This window comes from Delphinapterus leucas, chromosome 19 (assembly GCF_059928025.1).
Source record: "Delphinapterus leucas isolate spDelLeu-1000000601 "Yukka" chromosome 19, BTC_Dleu_Yukka2, whole genome shotgun sequence".
In the NCBI taxonomy this organism is placed as follows: Eukaryota; Metazoa; Chordata; class Mammalia; order Artiodactyla; family Monodontidae; genus Delphinapterus; species Delphinapterus leucas.
This window is the reverse complement of record NC_143147.1, coordinates 14597371-14616409: the sequence shown is the minus strand read 5'-3', so window position 1 is coordinate 14616409 and position 19039 is coordinate 14597371. Positions and strand designations below refer to the sequence as shown.

Here is a 19039-nt window from a genome sequence, read left to right as displayed (position 1 = left end):
CCACCAGGGAAGTCCTTTTCCCTGTTTTTTTTTTTTTTTTTTTTTTTTTTTAACTGGGTTGTTTGTTGTTGAGTTTGAGTTATTTGTGTATTTTGGATAAGAGTCCTTTATCAGATAAGTGTTTTGCAAATATTTACTCCCAGTCCATGACTTGTCTTTTCGTTCTCTTAATAGTGTCTTTTACAGAGCAGAAGTTTTTAATTATAATAAAGTCTAACATCAATTTTTTTTCTTTCATGGATCATGTTTTTGGTGTTGTATCTAAAAACTTATTGCCAAACCCAAGGTCACCTAGATTATCTCCTATACTTTCTTTTAGAAACTTCACAGTTTTGTATTTTACATTTAGGTCCATGATCTTTTTTGAGTGTGAATGATGTAAGGTCTGTGTCTTTTTTTTCTTTTTTTTGCGGTACGCGGGCCTCTCAGTGTTGTGGCCTCGCCCGCTGCGGAGCACAGAGAGCCTGGACGTGCAGGCTCAGCGGCCATGGCTCACGGGCCCAGCCGCTCTGCGACATGTGGGATCTTCCCAGACCGGGGCACAAACCCGTGTCCCCTGCATCGACAGGCGGACTCTCAGCCACTGTGCCACCAGGGAAGCCCGGTCTGTGTCTTTTTTACATATGGATATCAGTTGTTCCAGGAAGTTTTGTTGAAAATTCTATCCTTTCTCCATTGAATTGCTTTTGCTCCTTTGTCAAAAATCAGTTGACTCAGGGAATAGAGCCAATATTTTATCATAACTATAAACGGAATATAATCTATAAAAATTTTGAATCACTATGTTGTACACCCAAAACGAATATAATATGGTAAATCAACTATACCTCAATTTTTTAAAGTATCAGTTGACTATTTGTGTTGGCCCACTTCCATTGATCTATGTGTCTGTTTTTTCACCAATACCATGCTGTGTTGATTATCATAGGCTGTTATCATTTTTTTTTCCCCCTGGGTATGAATGTCCTGAGACACGTGTGAGAGGAGTGGAGGGGAAGCACAAAGATGGCCCCAGGTCTGAGAGAAGGGGTGAAACCACAGAGAGGGGAGAGTGAACGATGCAGAGGCCTGGAAGGCACGGAGCTGTGCCTCTTCTGCACCTCTACCTGGGGTGGCCTAGACACCCATAGCTTCATATTGGCTGCCAGGCCCCATACCTGATGTGCTCACCCTCCACCTGGTGGCAGTTGGACAGAATCCTCTATCCTCGCACAGATTAGAACCTGCATGGATTCCCAGAGCAGGCCAGCGTTTCCTCACTGCCCGCTTCCTGATTTATCCCACACCACAGGCAGGCTGCCTACCCCTAATAGCTTTCTAGACAGAAAAGAGGGCCTAGGTGTTTTGTACTCCATGAAGGATTCTGTCGGAGTTCAATGTCCTGGCCCTATCAGAGGCCAGTGGGACTCAGCACTTCTTTCATCATGAGCTCCTCTCCCATTGGAAGGGATTTTTTTTGCATGAATTAAGCTTTGTCCCTGCTTGGGTCACACGCTCACCCCTGAACCAATCTCGGTAGCTAGGGAAGAGGAAATGCGCGGACTGGCTGCTTCTGGGCCATACATTCCCCCCAGAATGGGCCATGTGGACCTAGAATGATGGAAGGGCAGGTTCCCAAAAGAAAACTGGGTGCTGGTACCAAAAGAGGGGGAATGGGTGGGGAACTGGTTAAAACTCCTGCCATCCACTCCTCCGCCTGCTCAGAAACCTCAGTGCCTCTACTGCCCTGTCCGGTTGCCTGTGGGGTGGCCTCTACATGTTCCCCCAGCCTCATACCCCTCTTTTCATATCAGCTAAGCTACCCTCTCACAGTTCTCCAGATGGGCCTACTCTCCTCTTCACTGCTTCTCCACTTCTGTGGTCTCCCCAGATGGTCACCCATGCCTTGCCTCTTGGCCTGGCCAAACTTTACCTGATTTTCCTAACAACCAGGTGAGTGACGTAAGGAGGACTGAAGGAGGGTCGAAGCCACCTGATGTGGAGATAAAGGGGTGAGATAGAAAGACCTAAGGACTCCTCCAACCTTCCAGCAAAGAATCTTTGGGCAAAATCAAGACCAACCACCTTGAAGCTTCTGGGGCTACTTTGTTAATCATTTTTATTTTTTAAAATGTTTATTTATTTTTTGGCTTCACCTCACAGCTTGCAGGATCTCAGTTCCCCAACCAGGGATTGAACCCAGGCCACGGCAGTGCAAGCCCGGAATCCTAACCACTAGGCCACCAGGGAACTCCCCTTAATCATTTTTAAATTGAAAGTATTTTGTTTTTCACAAAGATGTTTACTGCAGCATTAATTGTAATGCCAAAAACTGGAAGCTGCCCAAATGCCCTGCACTCGAGAATGAATTATAGCGTTTAAGATTCTTTCAACAGTAAGTGACAGAAGCTCAGCTCAAACTAGCTTAAGCACAAAAGGGAATTCAGTGGCCCCGGAAACCGAGCAGTCCAAGGGGCTTAAATGATGTCAGGCCCCCTCCATCTCTTGGTTCTGCTTCCCTCCGGTGTGGGGCTCATTTTCTCTCACTATTGACTAGTTTCCTCCATTGTGGGGAAAGGGAGGCCAAGACGCAGATTGCTCCAGACTTATATTATTACTGCTTCGTGACCTTGGAAGAAAGAGAAAGATGCCCTTTCCCAGAGACCCAGGGCAGGACATCCTGGCATGGGTGATTTGCTCATTCCTGGGCCAGTCTCTGTGGCCAGAGGAATGGGATCCTGTGATTGGCTGAATCTGGTTCCGGGGGGCAGGAGGAGGTTGCTGTGACTGACGGTCGCACCGGAACCACATGGAGTGGGGTGGTGGATGAAGAGTTTCCCAGAAGACTTTTACTGCTGTTACCAGGGTGACAAAATCTAGTTGATGCAATATTACATTCCAGGAAAAATTATAATTACAAAGTCCATGTATGTAGTGACATGGCAAATAGTTATGAAGCAGAAAACAGAATTGAAACTATGATGGCACGTTTGGAAGGTAGAAAAAGAGAAAACTTTTGCTTTGTTGGGGTGGTGGAAGAATGTATCATTATATTAAAAATCTTCTGGGACTTCCCTGGTGGTGCAGTGGTTACGAATCCACCTGCCAATGCAGGGGACACGGGTGGTTCGAGCTCTGGTCCGGGAAGATCCCACATGCCACGGAGCAACTAAGCCCGTGCACCACAACTACTGAGCCCGAGTGCCACAACTACTGAAGCCTGCGCACCTCGAGCCTGTGCTCTGCAACAAGAGAAGCCACCACAATGAGAAGCCCGCACACCTCAATGAAGAGTAGCGCCCGCTCACTACAACTAGAGAAAGACTGTGCGCAGCAACGAAGACCCAACACAGCCATAAATAAATAAATAAATTTATATAAATAAATAAATAAAATAAAAATCTTCAGTACCTTTGCAAAAATATTTGTACAATAAATAAAAGGTGTTTGTGCAAAAATAATCTGGCACACATCACATGATACGATTTTCAGAGCTAAGTTTCTTTTCGGAATGAGATGGGGCATAAATAGATGGTGATTTGTATAGATCTGAAATGTCATGCTTTTCATCTTTGTGGTTGCTTTGAGCAGGGGGCCAAATGGAACCTCTTTGTCAGGAGTGTTAGAACATTCTCAGTGTAGCTCCAGCGAACTTTAGCTCCCCAAAACATGCTATCCTGCCTTTGGGAGCAGAGGAAGTCTCTCCCCACCAGGCAGGCAGGTGAAAAGCCTTCGGGTGGGTCTCTGATAAGGACAGAGAGAGGACAAGGAAGTAAGCTCAGATGAGCCAGGAAGGACAGGTAAAGGTGCATGGGCGGCCCAGCCCACCTAATTCCCCTTTTTGTGCCCATACCCCCATGCAGAGCTGGGGTGGTTCATGTAGTACCAAGTGCCAACATGTCTGCAGCCGACAACCAGCACTTTGGGGTTAGTTATCTTTTTATTTTTCTTTTTGGCCGTGCTGTGTAGCTTGCTGGATCTTCCTTCCCCAACCAGAGATGGAACCCGTGCCCTAGGCAGTGAAAGCGTGGAGTCCTAACCACTGAACCGCCAGGGAAGTCCCAGTTATCTTTTTAAATGTTATTTTTGTAAGTAGTAAAACTAATAAAGACACTCCTATTTTAGTAAAAACAAAAAACAGGATTTGTTTTGCTACACACATGTATCTAGCTTTCTTGATAGGGTCTCTGAGGCACTCTTGTAGAGATTTTGTCTCCCTGGTATCTAGGGGAGAGAGAGAGAGAGAGAGAGAAAGAGAGGAAAGGAGAGCCAGGGGAGTAGTGCTGTGGGGAGGATTCAACTCAGTTTGTTCAATTCATCAAAATATTAAGCACCTCTTATTATGTGCCTGAATTTGTTCCAGAATTTTAGGGTATATCAGTGAACAAAAAAGATAAAGATCACGCCTCCAGGAAGCTTACTTTCTTCTCTTTAAAATGTCATCATTTATTTATTGACAGGAAGCTTACTTTCTAATGTGTATGTAGCTATAAACATACTATGTCAATTTAATAGTAATACACTATATGCTATAAGGCATGATTATAAGGCTATGGAAAAAAAGGCAGGTCAGGAATGTGACGCAATTTTAAAGAGTGGTAGGGCAGCCTCACTGAGAAGGCGATATTTGAGAAATGAGGTGAGGGAATCTTTCATGGGGATGTCTTGGGAAGGGGGTCTCCAGGCAGAAGACACAGCCAGTGCAAAGGCCCTGGGGCAGGAATGTGCCTCAGAGGAGAGGTTTAGGTTCATTGTTGGACCTTGTCTTTTACTCTGGACTTTGTCTTTTACTCTGAGGAAAAATGAGTTAAAATATATGTTCTAACCCAGTTTTCTGGCTTTTCTTCTTAGTGTCTTGTTTGGAGTGTGTGTGTGTGTGTGTGTGTGTGTGTGAGAAAATCTGGCAAAAGCAGGCACCTGGGCGTGGGCAAAGGTCCCCTGAGTTCCTAACTGCCCTTACATCTTCCTCTCATTACCCTACTTCCCAGGCTGGGGTGTGGCTCATTCCGCCCCCTCAGTTGTTTTTATGACACACTCTGAGCCCTGAGAACTCAGCTCTTCAATCACAGAGCAAATTAGAGGTGAGAGGGACCCCTGCCCACTGCCCCCGCCCCCAGGGTACTGGCTTCCAGCCAATCAACATCAAAACCTCCCAGGGGGACAGGGAGAGTCAGGGGCTGGGACCCTGAGAGACAGGGACTGAGAATGGGGAGCAGGCAGGGGGCTCAACAAAGGGCATATCCACCTGGGGTGCACTGAGATCTCACACCGACCCCTTGGTCCACTACACACACACGCTCGCCTGACACAATGGCTGGGTGGGGCTGAGCAACTGGCTTCCTCTGCGGAGATCTCAATCTGGGCCCTCAGTTCCCGCCCCAGAAACACAGGAACAGACCATCAGAGACCCGGCCCCGCGTTCCTTGTTCCAAGGGGCAGGCAGGACGGGCTGAAAACAGAAACCGCTTCCAAAAAGATAAAGGTAAATTTAGGGAGGGGGAAACCGGGGTGGGAGGTGGGGTCCCTTGGTGTGAGATAATGGGCCGACTCATCCCCCGGGGACAGGTTGGATGCGAAAGGGACAGGCTGTCATGCGAGGCGTGGAAGAGATGGTCAGACACGCCGTCGAGGGACACACACCCCATCCCTCAGCGATCCAGAGGTGTCTGGAGCCCACGCCCTCCCGCCAGCCCAGCCAGTGCCATTGCCACCCTGTCCTCACCCCCACCCCTGTCCACCCCCAGCCGCTGTCCACACAGCCATGCGGACCCAGGACAGAACGTGCACATACAACGTGCACAAACAGTCCACTCTCCACGGCTGAGTTTCATCCTTTCCCCAGACTCTGTTATCCTCTGAAACCCGGCATTCGGGGTCCCTCACATCTTCCAGAGCCCCAGTGTGCGCATGTGGAGTGTGGTGTGGTTTGGGGGGGGGGTGTCCGGTTGGGAGGAGGATCCGATTCCTGTTTCCTGCCCCTACTCACTCGCCCCGGGAGGTGACCGAGAGTGGAGAGGCCTCGAGGGTGAGTGCTTGGGCCGAGTACCTGGATCCCTGCGAGAGGCCTGAGTGGGGGGCGGGGGAAGGAAGTTAGGGCAGGTACCTGAGGGGGGCAGGGATCTCTGAGGGGGGCAAGGCTGGGGAGGAGCTGGCCAGCTGGCGAGGCTACTGCCCGGGGTCACCTAAGGAGCTTCCTGCCAGAACACAGAGGCCATTGAGCTGCAAGACTCCCAGCCTACAGCTCCCAGCCCCCACCCTGCATCATTTCTCAAAAACCAATCTGGGGCCTGGAGGGAGCTGACTCTCCTGCTGACTCCACAGGGGAGTTTGGGGGTGCCAGGTCTCCCAGCCCGGACCTTGCTGCCTTCTCAGGATTACAGCGCCTTCCTGGCGGGAGGAAGTGAGCCCAGGCCCCAGCGTCTTGGCACCATTGGTCCTCACCTTTAGTCTGGCCTCCTGACCACCCTCTAGGCATCCTGGCGGGACCCAGGCTTCCACCGGGGCATCTCTCCGGGACCAGGTGGGGGGCTGGGAGACAGGCAGGGGTGAGGATGGGGCAGGAGAGACCATGCGGGGGCCTCCTGGTCTCTTGGGGTCAGAGGCTCCAGGAACTTTCATGGCAGGAAAAGGAGACTAAAAATAATCCGGAAAGGGAGAGTCCAGAGAGAGGAACTGGGAAATGGGGGCGGAGGGCCCGTTGGAGCAGGGAAATAGTGATGCATCCCTCACGGCCCAGGCACGGGCGGGCGCGCAGGCAGACGCACACCGCACATACGCCCCACACGACAGCACGGAACACACACACCCTTGCAGCCCCATCTCACACAACACGCTTGACACACTGTGTACTCCACTCTCCCACTGCATACTCGCGTGTAACAGATACACTCTGAAACACAGCATCCAACACCCCGGTCATGTAGCACTAGAAACACACCATGTCCACTCACACTTAAACCACACACACAAACCTCCACAGCACACACTACAGACACAAAACACAATAAATCAGGTAGACACATAGCGGCTCTACCGGCACACCCCACTGCCCTTACTGATCCAGTTCTCTTGCGTCCCTCCCCCAGCCTGGGTCTCTACCCAGGTGCCCCAACTCTGGCCTCACTGTCTCCTCTGGCCTGACTGGGGCAGCAGAGGCTGAAAGACAGAGCGCAATGGAGGCTGGGGGTGCCAGGGAGGGTTCAGAGTCCTCAGGGAATGGAATAAGGAGGGGTGAGAGGTAAAGGGAGAAGACAGTGGAAACGGGAAGAGAGGAAGTGTACCCACCCGCCTTCCCTCCTGACTCTGAAATCTCGGCTCATTTACTTGCAAACGTTTCTGCTCGCAGGCCTCAGTCTACTCGTGGGCACTAAGGGTCTCTCTTTCTGCCCCTCTTCCTCAGGGGATGACTCCAGCAGTGTACCCCACTCCTTGGAAGAGCTCAGAGGAAGATGTCAGCTCAGTCTCTTCCTGCAGCAACACCCCCTACCCAGAAGCCCCCTCGGATCATCCGGCCCCGCCCCCCTTCTCGCCCCCGGGCTGCCCAGTCCCCGGGGGCCCACCACAACGGCTCCTCTCCACACGAACCTCCCCTCACTGCCAACGAGGCACCAACCCTGATGTGCACCCCCATCTTCTGGGAGCCCCCAGCCTCGTCCCTCAAGCCCCCAGCCCTTCTGCCCCCGTCAGCTTCTAAAGCCAGCCTCGACTCCCAGACTTCCCCAGACTCGCCTTCCGGCACCCCCAGCCCAGTGTCCCGGCGCTCCATCTCCCCAGAACCCGCTCCCCGGTCTCCAGTGCCCCCACCCAAACCCTCCGGGTCACCCCGAACGGCCCTGCCCCTGCTCCATTCGACCCGGGCCCCTGGCCAGGATGGCTCTGCCTCGGCCGCAGGCACCGTGCGGAGACTGGCTGGCAGGTTCGAATGGGGGGTTGAAGGCAAGGTCCAGGCTCCAGATGCCCTGGAGCCGGGTCCTCCTGGGGGACTGGATGTGAATGGGGAGAGAGAGACCGCGCAGGGCATCCTCGCTGGAAGTGGGTCCCAGGAGAATGGCACTCCAGGTAAGCCCGGGCTGGCTCAATCCAGCTCCTCTTCTTTGTTTTCAGGGCTTTAAGATTGGGTACTTGAAGGGGCTACTTTTTAAAAACTGGATTCCATGTTTGGAAAATCTGGTTTTCAGATTTCGGGGGGTTTGAAGAGAATCAGGGTAGAAGGGATAGATGCTTAGGGCTGACCTCCACGTTCCTGCTGCTGGGCAGGTTAAGGGGAGGGAGGAGGCCTGGGGAGGGTGGGTGTCCTAAGGACGCCCCTGTCTCCCACAGATGCTGCGCTGGCCTGCCCTCCCTGCTGCCCTTGTGTCTGCCATGTAGCCCGGCCCGGCCTGGAGCTCCGATGGGTGCCACTGGGGGGCTATGAGGACGGCCCCAGGGTCCCCTGCCGGGCCTCCCCACTGCGGACCTCCCGCTCCCGCCCCAGCCCTCCAAGCCTCAGCCAGCCCCCAGTCGTCCTCACGTCCTACCGCTCCACTGCCGAGCGCAAACTCCTGCCACCCCTCAATCCCCCCAAACCAACTCGGGTCAGACAGGACGTCACCAGCTCCGGGGACGCCCCACAGCCAGATCTCGATCTGCCCTCCGAAGATGGAATCCAGACAGGTACAGGGCCCCCAGGGAGTGGACCTCTGGGCTGGGAAGGAGCCTCTGGGCTCCACCGGGTGGAGGTGGAGCATTCTGAACACAAACTCACTACAGCCCCAGGCAGGCCCTGGGCTTCTTGTTCCTTCACCAGCTGCTGCTCTGGGACTGACCGGAGTTGTAGTTTTTACAGTAACAGTCTCTGCTGGGCGGGAGTCAGGAGTCCTGGGCTGGGGATCCTGGAGGCTTGCTCTCTTCTCTCTGGATTCTCTCTCTAGGGGACAGTCCCGATGGCGCCCCTCAGAACGATCCTCCAGCCACCACGGAGGGCAGGTACCAAACACTCCCACCCTTATTCCTACCTGAGAGCAGACTAACCTTCGGGTCCACCTGAATCCCACCCCCACAAGTGTGGAGTGAAGAAGGCCTAGGCCTCTAGGGACAAGCAGTGCCGGTTTCTAATCCCAGCTCTGTCCCTTATCAGCTGTGTGACCTTATACAAGTCACTTAACCTTTCTGGGTCTCAGCCTCCTCACCTGTGAAATGGGGGTAAACATACCAAATACTTCATAAAGTTGTTGGGGTCTGATATCGGTGACGAGCCAGGGCCATAATAAACCATTTTAGTTCCCCCACTTTGAGCTTCTATCGAAATTATTGCCTGCGAATCCATGTGTCAACCAGGAACATCTCTCCTGTGTTATCTGGGCCTGTTAATCATTTCACCACCATTATCAGGGTTAATCTGAGGCCATCCATTTATTCAACAAACATTTACTGGAGTTTATTCTCCCGGGCTTTTACTTTGGGTGAAAGGGTGCATGGTGGTGCTGATGACCAGAACAGAGCGGGGAGGTATAAGAGCTGGGTTTGCCCATGTTGAGTTGTACCGAGGCACCCATAGGACATTCCAGACAATGGTCATTCCATGAGAGCCCTGGAGATGGAGGCTTGGAAGTCGCCGGTGCACAGTAGTTGAGACTGCAGGAATGGATGGGGCCCACTTAGTACAGGGCCTCACATACAACAGGCACATAAAACGATCCGGGCTTTGGTCACAGTCCCTGCACACAACCTGCATGCAGGCCACGTACCCCCTTACACTGTCACGTGAGGAGCATTCCATCCTTTTCTCTTTCCACAGGGAGGCTGAGGAGCTGGAGGAGCTGAAGGGGCAGAACTGGGAGCTGCCCCTGCAGGACGGTGAGGGCCTCTGCACCTGGGGCGTCCCTGCTGAGACCGTCAAGCGGTGGGCAAGGGTTCCGGGGCACTGGACTTCGCTGATGTGCGACATCTGCTCTCCAGAACCCCTGTACCAGACCTATCGAGCAGCCGTGCTGTCAGAGGAGCTGTGGGGGGTCAGTGAGGATGGGGGACCCTCTTCAGCAAATCCTGGGGAAGCTCCCCCCTTCGCCCGGCCCCCCGGACCTCGCAACACGCTGTGGCAGGAGCTTCCGGCTGTGCGAGCCAGCGGCCTCCTGGACACCCTCAGCCCCCAGGAGAGGCGCATGCAGGAGGTGGATGCACCTGGGGTCGGGCGCGGCGGGGGTGGGGTGGGGGTGGGTGGGGGGGAGGAGCCTGGGACCCGGCGCCTGGGCTGCCTGGGAGCTGGGCTTTCCACTAAGGCCCTGCTGTTCCTCCTCAGAGCCTGTTCGAGGTGGTGACATCCGAGGCCTCGTACCTGCGCTCCCTGCGGCTGCTGACCGACACCTTTGTGCTGAGCCAGGCGCTCCGGGACACGCTCACCCCCCGGGATCACCACACCCTCTTCTCCAACGTGCAGCGAGTCCAGGGAGTCAGTGAGCGGTCAGTGGGGCCGCCACCTCTCCGCAAGCGGGCCTCGGGAGGAAGCACTCCTCAGCGCTCTCCTGTCCCCGGGCCTCCCCGCCAGGGCCCACTTAGTGCCCAGCTCTTCCCTCGAGAAGCCGGGACACCTGGCTCTCTGACCCCCTCCATTACTTGTCGCCCACTCCCCCAGGTTTCTAGGGAAGTTACTGTCCCGTGTGCGCTCTTCCCCGCACATCAGCGACCTGTGCGACGTGGTGCACGCCCACGCCGTGGGGCCTTTCTCCGTGTACGTGGATTACGTGCGGAACCAGCAGTATCAGGAGGAGACGTACAGCCGCCTGATGTGAGCGTCCCAGGGGCGGGGCCACGTCACCAGGGCTGGCGGGAGATGGGGGGCAGGGTCGGGGTCCAGGCCAGGGCAGGTTGCGGGGAGATCGGGGCCTCGAGGCAGATGCCAGCCTGCGCCTGCTTCTACAGGGACACGAACGTGCGCTTCTCTGCGGAGCTGCGGCGGCTGCAGAGCCTCCCCAAGTGCCAGCGGCTCCCGCTGCCGTCCTTCCTGCTGCTGCCCTTTCAGCGCATCACGCGGCTCCGCATGCTGCTGCAGGTACCCGTCCTGGCTTGGGCCCTTTTCGGCCCCACCAACCCCGTTGGAGAGCTCTCCCCAGGGGCCTCCTGCCCCACCATCACCATTTCCCACCCCACCACAAACACAAGAATCCCCTAAGTCAGGACTCCTAATCGGGGCCTCTCCATCCAGGACCCACCAAACCCTACCTGGAGCTACCCAAACGTTTCAAGGAGCCGTCTGGGTGCAGGCAAAGAGCCTCTGGCTAGAGACCTGAATTCTAGATTTAGCTCTGCCACTAACTGGCTGAGCGACCTTGGGCAAGTCCCTTTCTCTGTCCAGGTCTCAGGGGGAATGTGATGAGTGGTCTTTGAGGTCCTCTCAGTCCTGTCTTTGACCGTATGCCTTCCCAGTGGGGTGATATCACCCTCAAGGAGGCAAAAACTCGTTCTTTGGGGGGCGAAAAAATCTTAAATATTCCAATGGTTTGTGGTACTCCAAAGGGCCAGGGTGTATAAATAGATATACAGTATATTTGTGGTATTAAAATTTGATAGGGGCAGGGGAAACGATTAGGGAAAAAATGTCTAAAAAGATTCCTTAGTGGGTTGATACTGAAAAAAGGGGTGAGAAACACTCTTCTGTTGCAGAGTAGAAACTTCTCCCTAAACTAGGTCTCCTGATGGGGGGATCTCAATATGAAGAGTCCCCAACTAGATCATCAGTGCCCTTGCCTTATTCAGCTTTACGTATCCCCAGTGTAGACAACAACAACATAATAATGATGATTATATTAATCATAATAGCTAAACAACTGTTGGGTGTCTGTTCTAGACATGGTTCTAAGTGCAATACGCTCGTTTAACCTTACCAACGACTATGTGAGGGTAGGAACTATTATTGACCCCACTTTATAGATGAGGAAACTGAGGCTCAGAGAGGTTAAATAACTTGCCACAGGTCACACAGATAATAATTGATGGAGACAAACTTTAAATCCAGGCACTCTTAACCCCACGCTATATTGTTTGTACTAATAGCTGTGGTTAATAATTATTAAAATAATAGCAACCCTCTTTTCAGCATTTACTATGTCCCAAAGACTATGCTACGTACTTTACGTATATTTGCTTGCAGAATCCTCACAACAATGCTAATGGTATGGAAGGTGGGAGTTATCCCCATTTTACAGATGGGGTAACTGAGACTCAGAGAGGTAACCTGACTTGCTCAGGTTATGCAGACAGCGAGTGGTGAGGCTGGTCCCCCAGCCCTGTGAACCCCCAAATGCCAAGCCAGGCAGGGTCCTCTGAGCTGCAGCCCCTCTGAATCCCAGAGCCACAGAGCAGGGGCCCGATTACCCTTCTTCCTCATCCCCAGAATATCCTGCGCCAGACAGAGGAGGGGTCCAACCGCCAGGAGAATGCCCAGAAGGCTCTGGGTGCTGTCAGCAAGGTTGGAGGGGGATGCTGGGGCTGGAGGTGGTGAGGAGGCGGTAGGGAGGGATGGAAGGGGTGGAAGGGAGTGGGGGTGGGTGACTTGGCTCCCCTTACCCAGATCATTGAGCGGTGCAGCGCCGAGGTGGGGCGCATGAAGCAGACAGAGGAGCTGATCCGGCTCACGCAGAGGCTGCGCTTCCACAAAGTCAAGGTCAGATCCTGCCCGGGCTCCCTGCTTCCCTTTCCCCGCGGTAGTGCTCGCGCTGCAGGGAAGTCAGAACCTTTTCCCTGCTTCCTCACAGGCCCTGCCCCTGGTCTCCTGGTCCAGGCGCCTGGAGCTGCAGGGGGAGCTGACTGAGTTAGGATGCAGAAGGGGGGGCGTGCTCTTCGCCTCCCGCCCCCGCTTCACCCCCCTCTGCCTGCTGCTCTTCAGTGACTTGCTGCTCATCACTCAGCCCAAGAGGTGGGTCTCAGGGAGGGAGGCAGCCCAGGCAGGATTCCAGCTGGACCCCTGCTCTCCCTCTGAACTTCCTCTTCCCTGGGCAGTGGGCAGCGGCTACAGGTTCTGGACTATGCCCATCGCTCCCTGGTCCAGGCCCAGCAGGTCCCGGACCCATCTGGACCACCTACGTTCCGCCTCTCCCTTCTCAGCAACCACCAGGGCCGTCCCACCCACCGGCTACTCCAAGCTTCATCCCTGTGAGTTGTGTCTCTTTCAGAAAACACCCTGGGGACCCTCACTTGACCTCTCCGAGTCCACCAGCCTCCTCCCTAATCTCTCTTCTCCGAAGCCCGTGCCTAACTAACCCCCAGGAGGATCTCCGGGGCCAACTGTGACCCTTCCCTATATTCCCACCAGATCAGACATGCAGCGCTGGCTGGGAGCCTTCCCTACCCCAGGCCCCCTTCCCTGCTCCCCAGGCACCATCTATGAGGACTGTGGTGAGTGTTCCCTAGAGGGGAGGAGGGAAGGAAAAGTGAGTCTTCAGGGGAAAATGGGGAGAAGCTAAAAAGAGTCTGGATCCCACTGTAATGTCACCCACCCTGACCAGACTGTTCCCAGGAACTCTGTTCAGAGACTTCCACACCTGCCAAGACTGAGGGACGGAATCTGGAGTCCAGGGCTCCCCGCAAGCACCTATACAAGAGCCCCGAAGGTGAGAGATCCTTTTACTTATTCATTCAATAAATATTTATTAAGCACCTATGAGCTGCCACTCGCTGTTCTCGGCACCAGTGAACCAAACACGCAGATAGATATTCCTGCCCTGCTGGACTATACATTCTAGTGGAGGAGAAACAATAAAGAATAAACAAGATAAATAAGTAACATATATACAATGGAATATTACTCAGCCATAAAAACAAACGAAATTGAGTTATTTGTAGTGAGGTGGATGGACCTAGAGTCTGTCATACAGAGTGAAGTAAGTCAGAAAGAGAAAAACAAATACCGTATGCCAACGCATATATATGGAATCTAAAAAAAAAAAAAATGGTTCTGAGGAACCTAGGGGCAGGACAGGAATAAAGACAGAGACATAGAGAATGGACTTGAGGACAAGGGGAGGGGGAAGGGTAAGCTGGGACAAAGTGAGAGAGTGGCATGGACATATATACACTACCAAATGTAAAATAGACAGTTAGTGGGAAGCAGCCGCATAGCACGGGGAGATCAGCTCGGTGCTTTGTGACACCTAGAGGGGTGGGATAGGGAGGGTGGGAGACGCAAGAGGGAGGGGATATGGGGATGTATGAATACATAGAGCTGATCCACTTTGTTGTACAGCAGAAACTAACACCACATGGTAAAGCAATTATACTCCAATAAAGATGTTAAAAAAAAAAAAGTAAGTAAATTATACTGTCTGAAGGTGGTAAGTGCTGTGGGAAAACGAAAGTGGAGCAGAGTCAAGGGGGGTCAGGAGTCCCGGGGTTGGGTAGGCTTACATGTTTAAGTAGGGAGGTCGAGGGGGACCTTGTTGAGGAGGCACCGTGTGAGCAGTGACTTGGTGGAGGTGAGGAATTTAGGCACATGGTGTCTGGGGGAAGAGTGTCCCAGAGGGGAGGGAGGAGTCAGGCCGGTGTGTTTGAGGAGCAGTAAGGAAGCCAGTGTGGCTAGAGGGAGTGAGGAAAACGGGGAGAAGCAGATGACATCATAGGGGTAACGGGGACCAGATCACGTGGGTCCTCGTAGGTTCCTGTAAGGAGTCTGGCTCTCACTCTGCATGAGATGAGCAGTCAACGCAGGGCTTGACAGAGGAGGGAGCCCGATCCTCTTTTCTTTTTTTTCTTTAACTTTTTATTGGAGTATAGCCTATTAACAATGTTGTGATAGTTCCAGGTGCACAGCAAAGCAACTCAGCCATACATATACATGTATCCATTCTCCCCCAAACTCCCCTCCCATCCAGGCTGCCACATAACACTGAGCAGAAGGACCCCGACCCTCTTTGATGTTGATGTTTCCTCCACCTCTAATGGCCTTTTTACCAATTCTCCAAGGCTTCTCCACTAATCCCCGCACCCGCCATGACCTTCAGGCATTAGACCCCACTGGGCCTCCTCTCCGTCCTGACCTGCCCCCTGCCCCGGTCCCACTTAGGCCCTTGTCTCTCTTTCCCCAGGCTGGCTGAAGGGGCTTCCTGGGGCCTTCCCTGCCCAGTTGGTGTGTGAAGTCACGGGGGAACACGAAAGGAGGAAGCACCTTCGTCAGCACCAGAGGCTCCTGGAGGCTGTTGGGCCCTCTTCAGGCTCCCCCAGTGCCCCGCAGCCCTAATGCAGGCTGGGGGGACGGGGTGGCGGCACAAGTTGGGACAGCTGGCAGCCTGGCACAGAGGAGACAAAGCCCATCCATCCATTGGATTTGCTGTCAGTGGAAACGCTACCTCAGTGGCAACCAATAGGGACAGAGCTTCAGGACTGGGCAGTCAATGAAAACAGGGCCGTCTGAGCCCACGCATGAGGGAGAATGAAGATGGCTTGAGTGGATTGCCAGTGGAGACAGAGGCTCAGTGCAGAGTGGCCAGTGGGTGCTGAGCTGGCTGAGCCTCTGGCCAATGAGTATCCCTGCTATGCTCACAGCCAAGAAAGAGGAAGCTAGGTCAGTGCAGCTAAAAGAGGGCTGCACTGGAGATAAAGTCCTAGGATAAAATAGCCAACAGCAGGGACACATCCAGCCAAAGAAGATGGTGATCTGGGCCCAAGAGACCAGTAGGAACCCTGCTTGGTGCTATAGCAACGACCGTCTTGCCTTTTGAGTCTGGGAAGTACTAGATTCCATTCCTGGGGTGCCTCCTGTGTCCTCTTGAGCCACTTCCTCTCTTCTAGAAGAATCCAGAGTATGTGTCTCAGAGAATCTGTGTGTGTGTGCATATGTCTGTACATGTATCAAGGAAGGTGATTCTGCTGAACATGGTGTGTGTGTGGTCTTGCCCCCTTCCCAGATGATTGAATCCTCGATTTCTCCCCTCACTCCCCATTTTTCCTATTAGCCTCCTCAGGAAAGACACTAGGTCTGAGCTCCAGAGGAGAATGTGCTGGGTGTGGTTGGCAGCCAGAGGCCAGAGCTGGGGATGAGAGGCCTGGGTTCGGCCTCCATAATCCCTACCTGCAGATCCTCCAACCTGAACTATAACCAGCCATTCAGCCTCAGCCTCGGGCTTCAGACTGGCTCTGGGTCCTGGGGTTGAGTGAAGAAACAGGAGCCGTGGATCTCGGGCCAGCTGAGCCTCTAGGGCTTTCTTGCCTTCATCCTGGTCCTTTCACAGAAACACTGGGCCAAGCGGTGGGGAGAGAACAGAGAACCAGCATTACTGCCTAATCCCACCCAGAGCATCTGCTTCCAGATGAGAGACTGCCCCCGCACAATGCCAGAAGGAGGTGAGGAATGGAGACAGAGCGGAGCAGACAGTTGCTGGCAAGTGGGGGCCCGGGCCTGGCACAAGGTCATCCCTGAGCTAAGCCATCACACCTTCCCTTCAGCTCATGCATGGCAACTTGCCCAGGACAGAAACTGCCACGCCGACCACTGGAGGTGCAAGGACTCTGGGAGACTGAGAGGGAGAAAGGCACTGGCATTTTGGCATGTCCATGACTTTGGGGATTCACCTAGCACAGTGCCTGACATATGAGAAACCCTCAATAAATGGTGGAGCTGCATTGAGGCTCTCCTGGGAGCATGTGCTTAAAGGAGCAGTGGTTTCCAAATGTGACTTTATTAGGGGGGAGGGGCTGGTTGAAAAGGGATCCTTTGAGAGCAGGGGTTAGCTCTGCTGGGAACTGGGGCTTGGAGACCAGGTGCAAGGTGTGTTGGCGCACTCATAGCTCCTGAGGGATCTGTGGCGGTGTGATGGGAGGAGCGCTGCACATGCTGAAGCAGAGAGCTGCTGCGGGTTGGGGAAGAGGACTGGCAGAGCCAGATATGGATGGGGCTCTGGCAGGGGATGAAGATGCAGCAAGAAGGACACAAAGGGCAATCAGTCAGCAATAAAGATCCTTTACTGACCAGCCAAGCATCTCTGTGTCTAATTTATTTCAATTCTACACCTATTTATTGAGTGCCTTCTATGTGCGAGGCACTCTTCTAGGATCTGGGGACACAGAGATGAAACAAGCAAAGGCCTCGACCTCAAGGAGCCTACATTCTGGGGGAGCAGGTGGGGGGAAGTTCCTAAGTAAACAAGTTAGTAAGTAAGAAAAGATCAGGTAGCAGTGAATGCTATGAAGAAAATATAGCAAAGGCTATGATACAGAGTGCTGTGTGTGTGTGTGTGTGTGTGTGTGTGTGTGGCTTTGGGGAAGACCCTGGAGGAGGTAACATTGAGCTGAGACAAGAAGGGAGCATCTGGGAAGATCTGGGCAAATGGCACTCTAGGGGTGGTCTCAAGGGGATTGAAGTCCAGGAAGAGAAGGCAGCGGGCATGGGGAGGGAGCTGGCCTACAGGCTCCTTCCTTTCCTAGTGCGGGAGTCCCTCCACACAAACTCCCCTCTTCCCCTGACATAGAGAGACAGACACACATCCAGAGGCAGACACAGAGCTGCACATGTGCCCCATATATGTTCCATCTCAACTCCTCACTCTCTCCCCGAGTCCTGCCACTTAAGGAAGCCTCCAGGCTCCAAGTCAGAGGTTCTAATATTGGGATGATGGGGAGATGGAGACCAGTTAAGAATTGTTTGGGGGGAGTAAAGACACAAAATATAACCACATGTTCCAAAGGGATGGAAAGACAGGGAGTGAAGGGGACTGTCATGTTTCTGTTATCTCAGAGGCCCCTTTCCATTTTGGGGTGACCTGAGTGTGTGTGTGTGTGGTCCTGGAGGGGTCTGCATTCTGCAAGCCTGTTGGAGAGGGTAGAGGGGCATGAAAGAGGCAGATGTGAGGGAGCGAGGACCACCAGTAGCATGGAGAAAGTGGATGGGAGAAGGAATGGGGCCCTGGTAAGAAAGGCAGAGAAAATGGAATAATGGATGGTGGGGGCGGGGGAAGGTATGGGACGTCCCTGGCAGTCAGAGGTTAAGAGTCCGCGCTTCCACTGCAGGGAGCGTGGGTTTGATCCCTGTTGGGGAACCAAGATCCAGCACGCCTCGCAGCGTGGCAAAAAAAAAAAAAAAAAAAGGGAGGGGGTACAGGTGGCAGTAAGTAACTTAGTATTAGTTCCCCTAAGCTCTCTCGCTCCCTTTCCTGAACACCCTCTGCCAGGCATCAACTTCTCTGTGTATACAGCCTCCTCCTGATGTCCATCATCGGCTCCATCCTGTGTTGCTCCTCCCCTTTCTTGCCCCTCTGGCTGCCTTCAGCAATTTCCTTGTAGGTGTGGCATGAAGACCCATGGGAGGAGAAGTCTCTCTCAGTGCTGCCCTGTCAGGCATTCCAGGCACGGTGGTGTTACTAACATCCCAGGTGGTAGAGAGGTACACTGACTGGCTTGGGGCATCCTGGAGCTGCCATTGCCCCATTCCTTCATATTCTATCATTCTGGGGAGGTGGAAGAAACAAACATTTTCACAGGCTTAGGAAAGGCTCACGTGTGTCTCAGACCTGGCGGAGGTGACTGGGGAGACAGATTGGGGAAGCCGGGCTCTGGTTGCGAGGCTTTCTCTGAATCAGTACGTGCTCTCTGCACTCACAGCCCTGCTCCTCATATCTGTGGCCTCCATATTTGGGGAGTCGATGATAATGCAGATAGGATAGGGCTCCGACCTCCCTTTGCACTGGCCCTTCTATGGGCTCTGGGTCAACATCCTTGTGGCCATTGTTGCAGGTGAGGCTGGTTGCAATCATGACCTCAAGCAACAGGTGTTTGAGAGGAGCCCGCTTCTCCCCACAGCCTACTCATTAGCGTTTTCTCCTCTCCTTTTAGCCCCACCGACCCCTCCAGCCCACTTCCTGCGATCCATTCCACAGCCCTTCAACCTGGCTCTCTGTCCATCCCTGAAAGCTTTTCTCTCTCCCTCCTTCCGCGCAGGGCTCGCATCTCGTCAGCTACAGTGGTATCTGCTGGTTCCTGTCCTCCGTGTTGGTCAGTCGCCCAGGCAGGCATAGCATCCCCGTGCAGGAATACCTCTCCTCCGACAGCGTCTCCAGAGAACTCCCGGAGGCCGCCCCGTCCTGGCTCCCCAGTACGCCCT

General features: G+C 53.6%; 1 protein-coding gene across 3 annotated transcripts; it reads left to right on the top strand.

Annotated features, from left to right (window-relative positions):
- The first annotated feature begins 5487 nt into the window (after positions 1–5487).
- On the top strand, positions 5488–18671 carry ARHGEF15 (Rho guanine nucleotide exchange factor 15). 3 transcript variants are annotated; one of them, XM_089900366.1, is made up of 16 exons: positions 5489–6004; positions 7379–8037; positions 8299–8631; positions 8889–8943; positions 9755–9813; positions 9916–10127; positions 10256–10416; positions 10589–10741; positions 10876–11005; positions 12347–12421; positions 12524–12616; positions 12708–12868; positions 12952–13104; positions 13265–13347; positions 13458–13562; positions 15033–18671. In XM_089900366.1, exons 2-16 carry the CDS (start codon positions 7428–7430, stop codon positions 15182–15184), a joined length of 2535 nt encoding a protein of 844 aa, XP_089756492.1. In that variant the 5' UTR covers positions 5489–6004; positions 7379–7427; the 3' UTR covers positions 15185–18671. The 3 variants fall into 3 exon arrangements, with proteins under 3 accessions (XP_089756489.1, XP_089756492.1, XP_089756491.1); XM_089900363.1 differs by having other exon boundaries at positions 5488–5641; positions 9755–10127; XM_089900365.1 differs by lacking the exon at positions 5489–6004 and having other exon boundaries at positions 6560–8037; positions 9755–10127.
- The last annotated feature ends 368 nt before the right edge of the window (positions 18672–19039 follow it).

What these genes read in the sequence shown, in the direction of transcription:
- ARHGEF15 (XM_089900363.1), top strand. Translation starts at nt 7,428, where the DNA reads ATGTCAGCTCAGTCTCTTCCTGCAGCAACACCCCCTACCCAGAAGCCC. An exon ending in AGGAGAGGCGCATGCAGGAG is followed by an intron (nt 10,128 to 10,255) that starts GTGGATGCACCT and finishes GTTCCTCCTCAG; the next exon opens with AGCCTGTTCGAGGTGGTGAC. An exon ending in GTCCAGGGAGTCAGTGAGCG is followed by an intron (nt 10,417 to 10,588) that starts GTCAGTGGGGCC and finishes CCACTCCCCCAG; the next exon opens with GTTTCTAGGGAAGTTACTGT.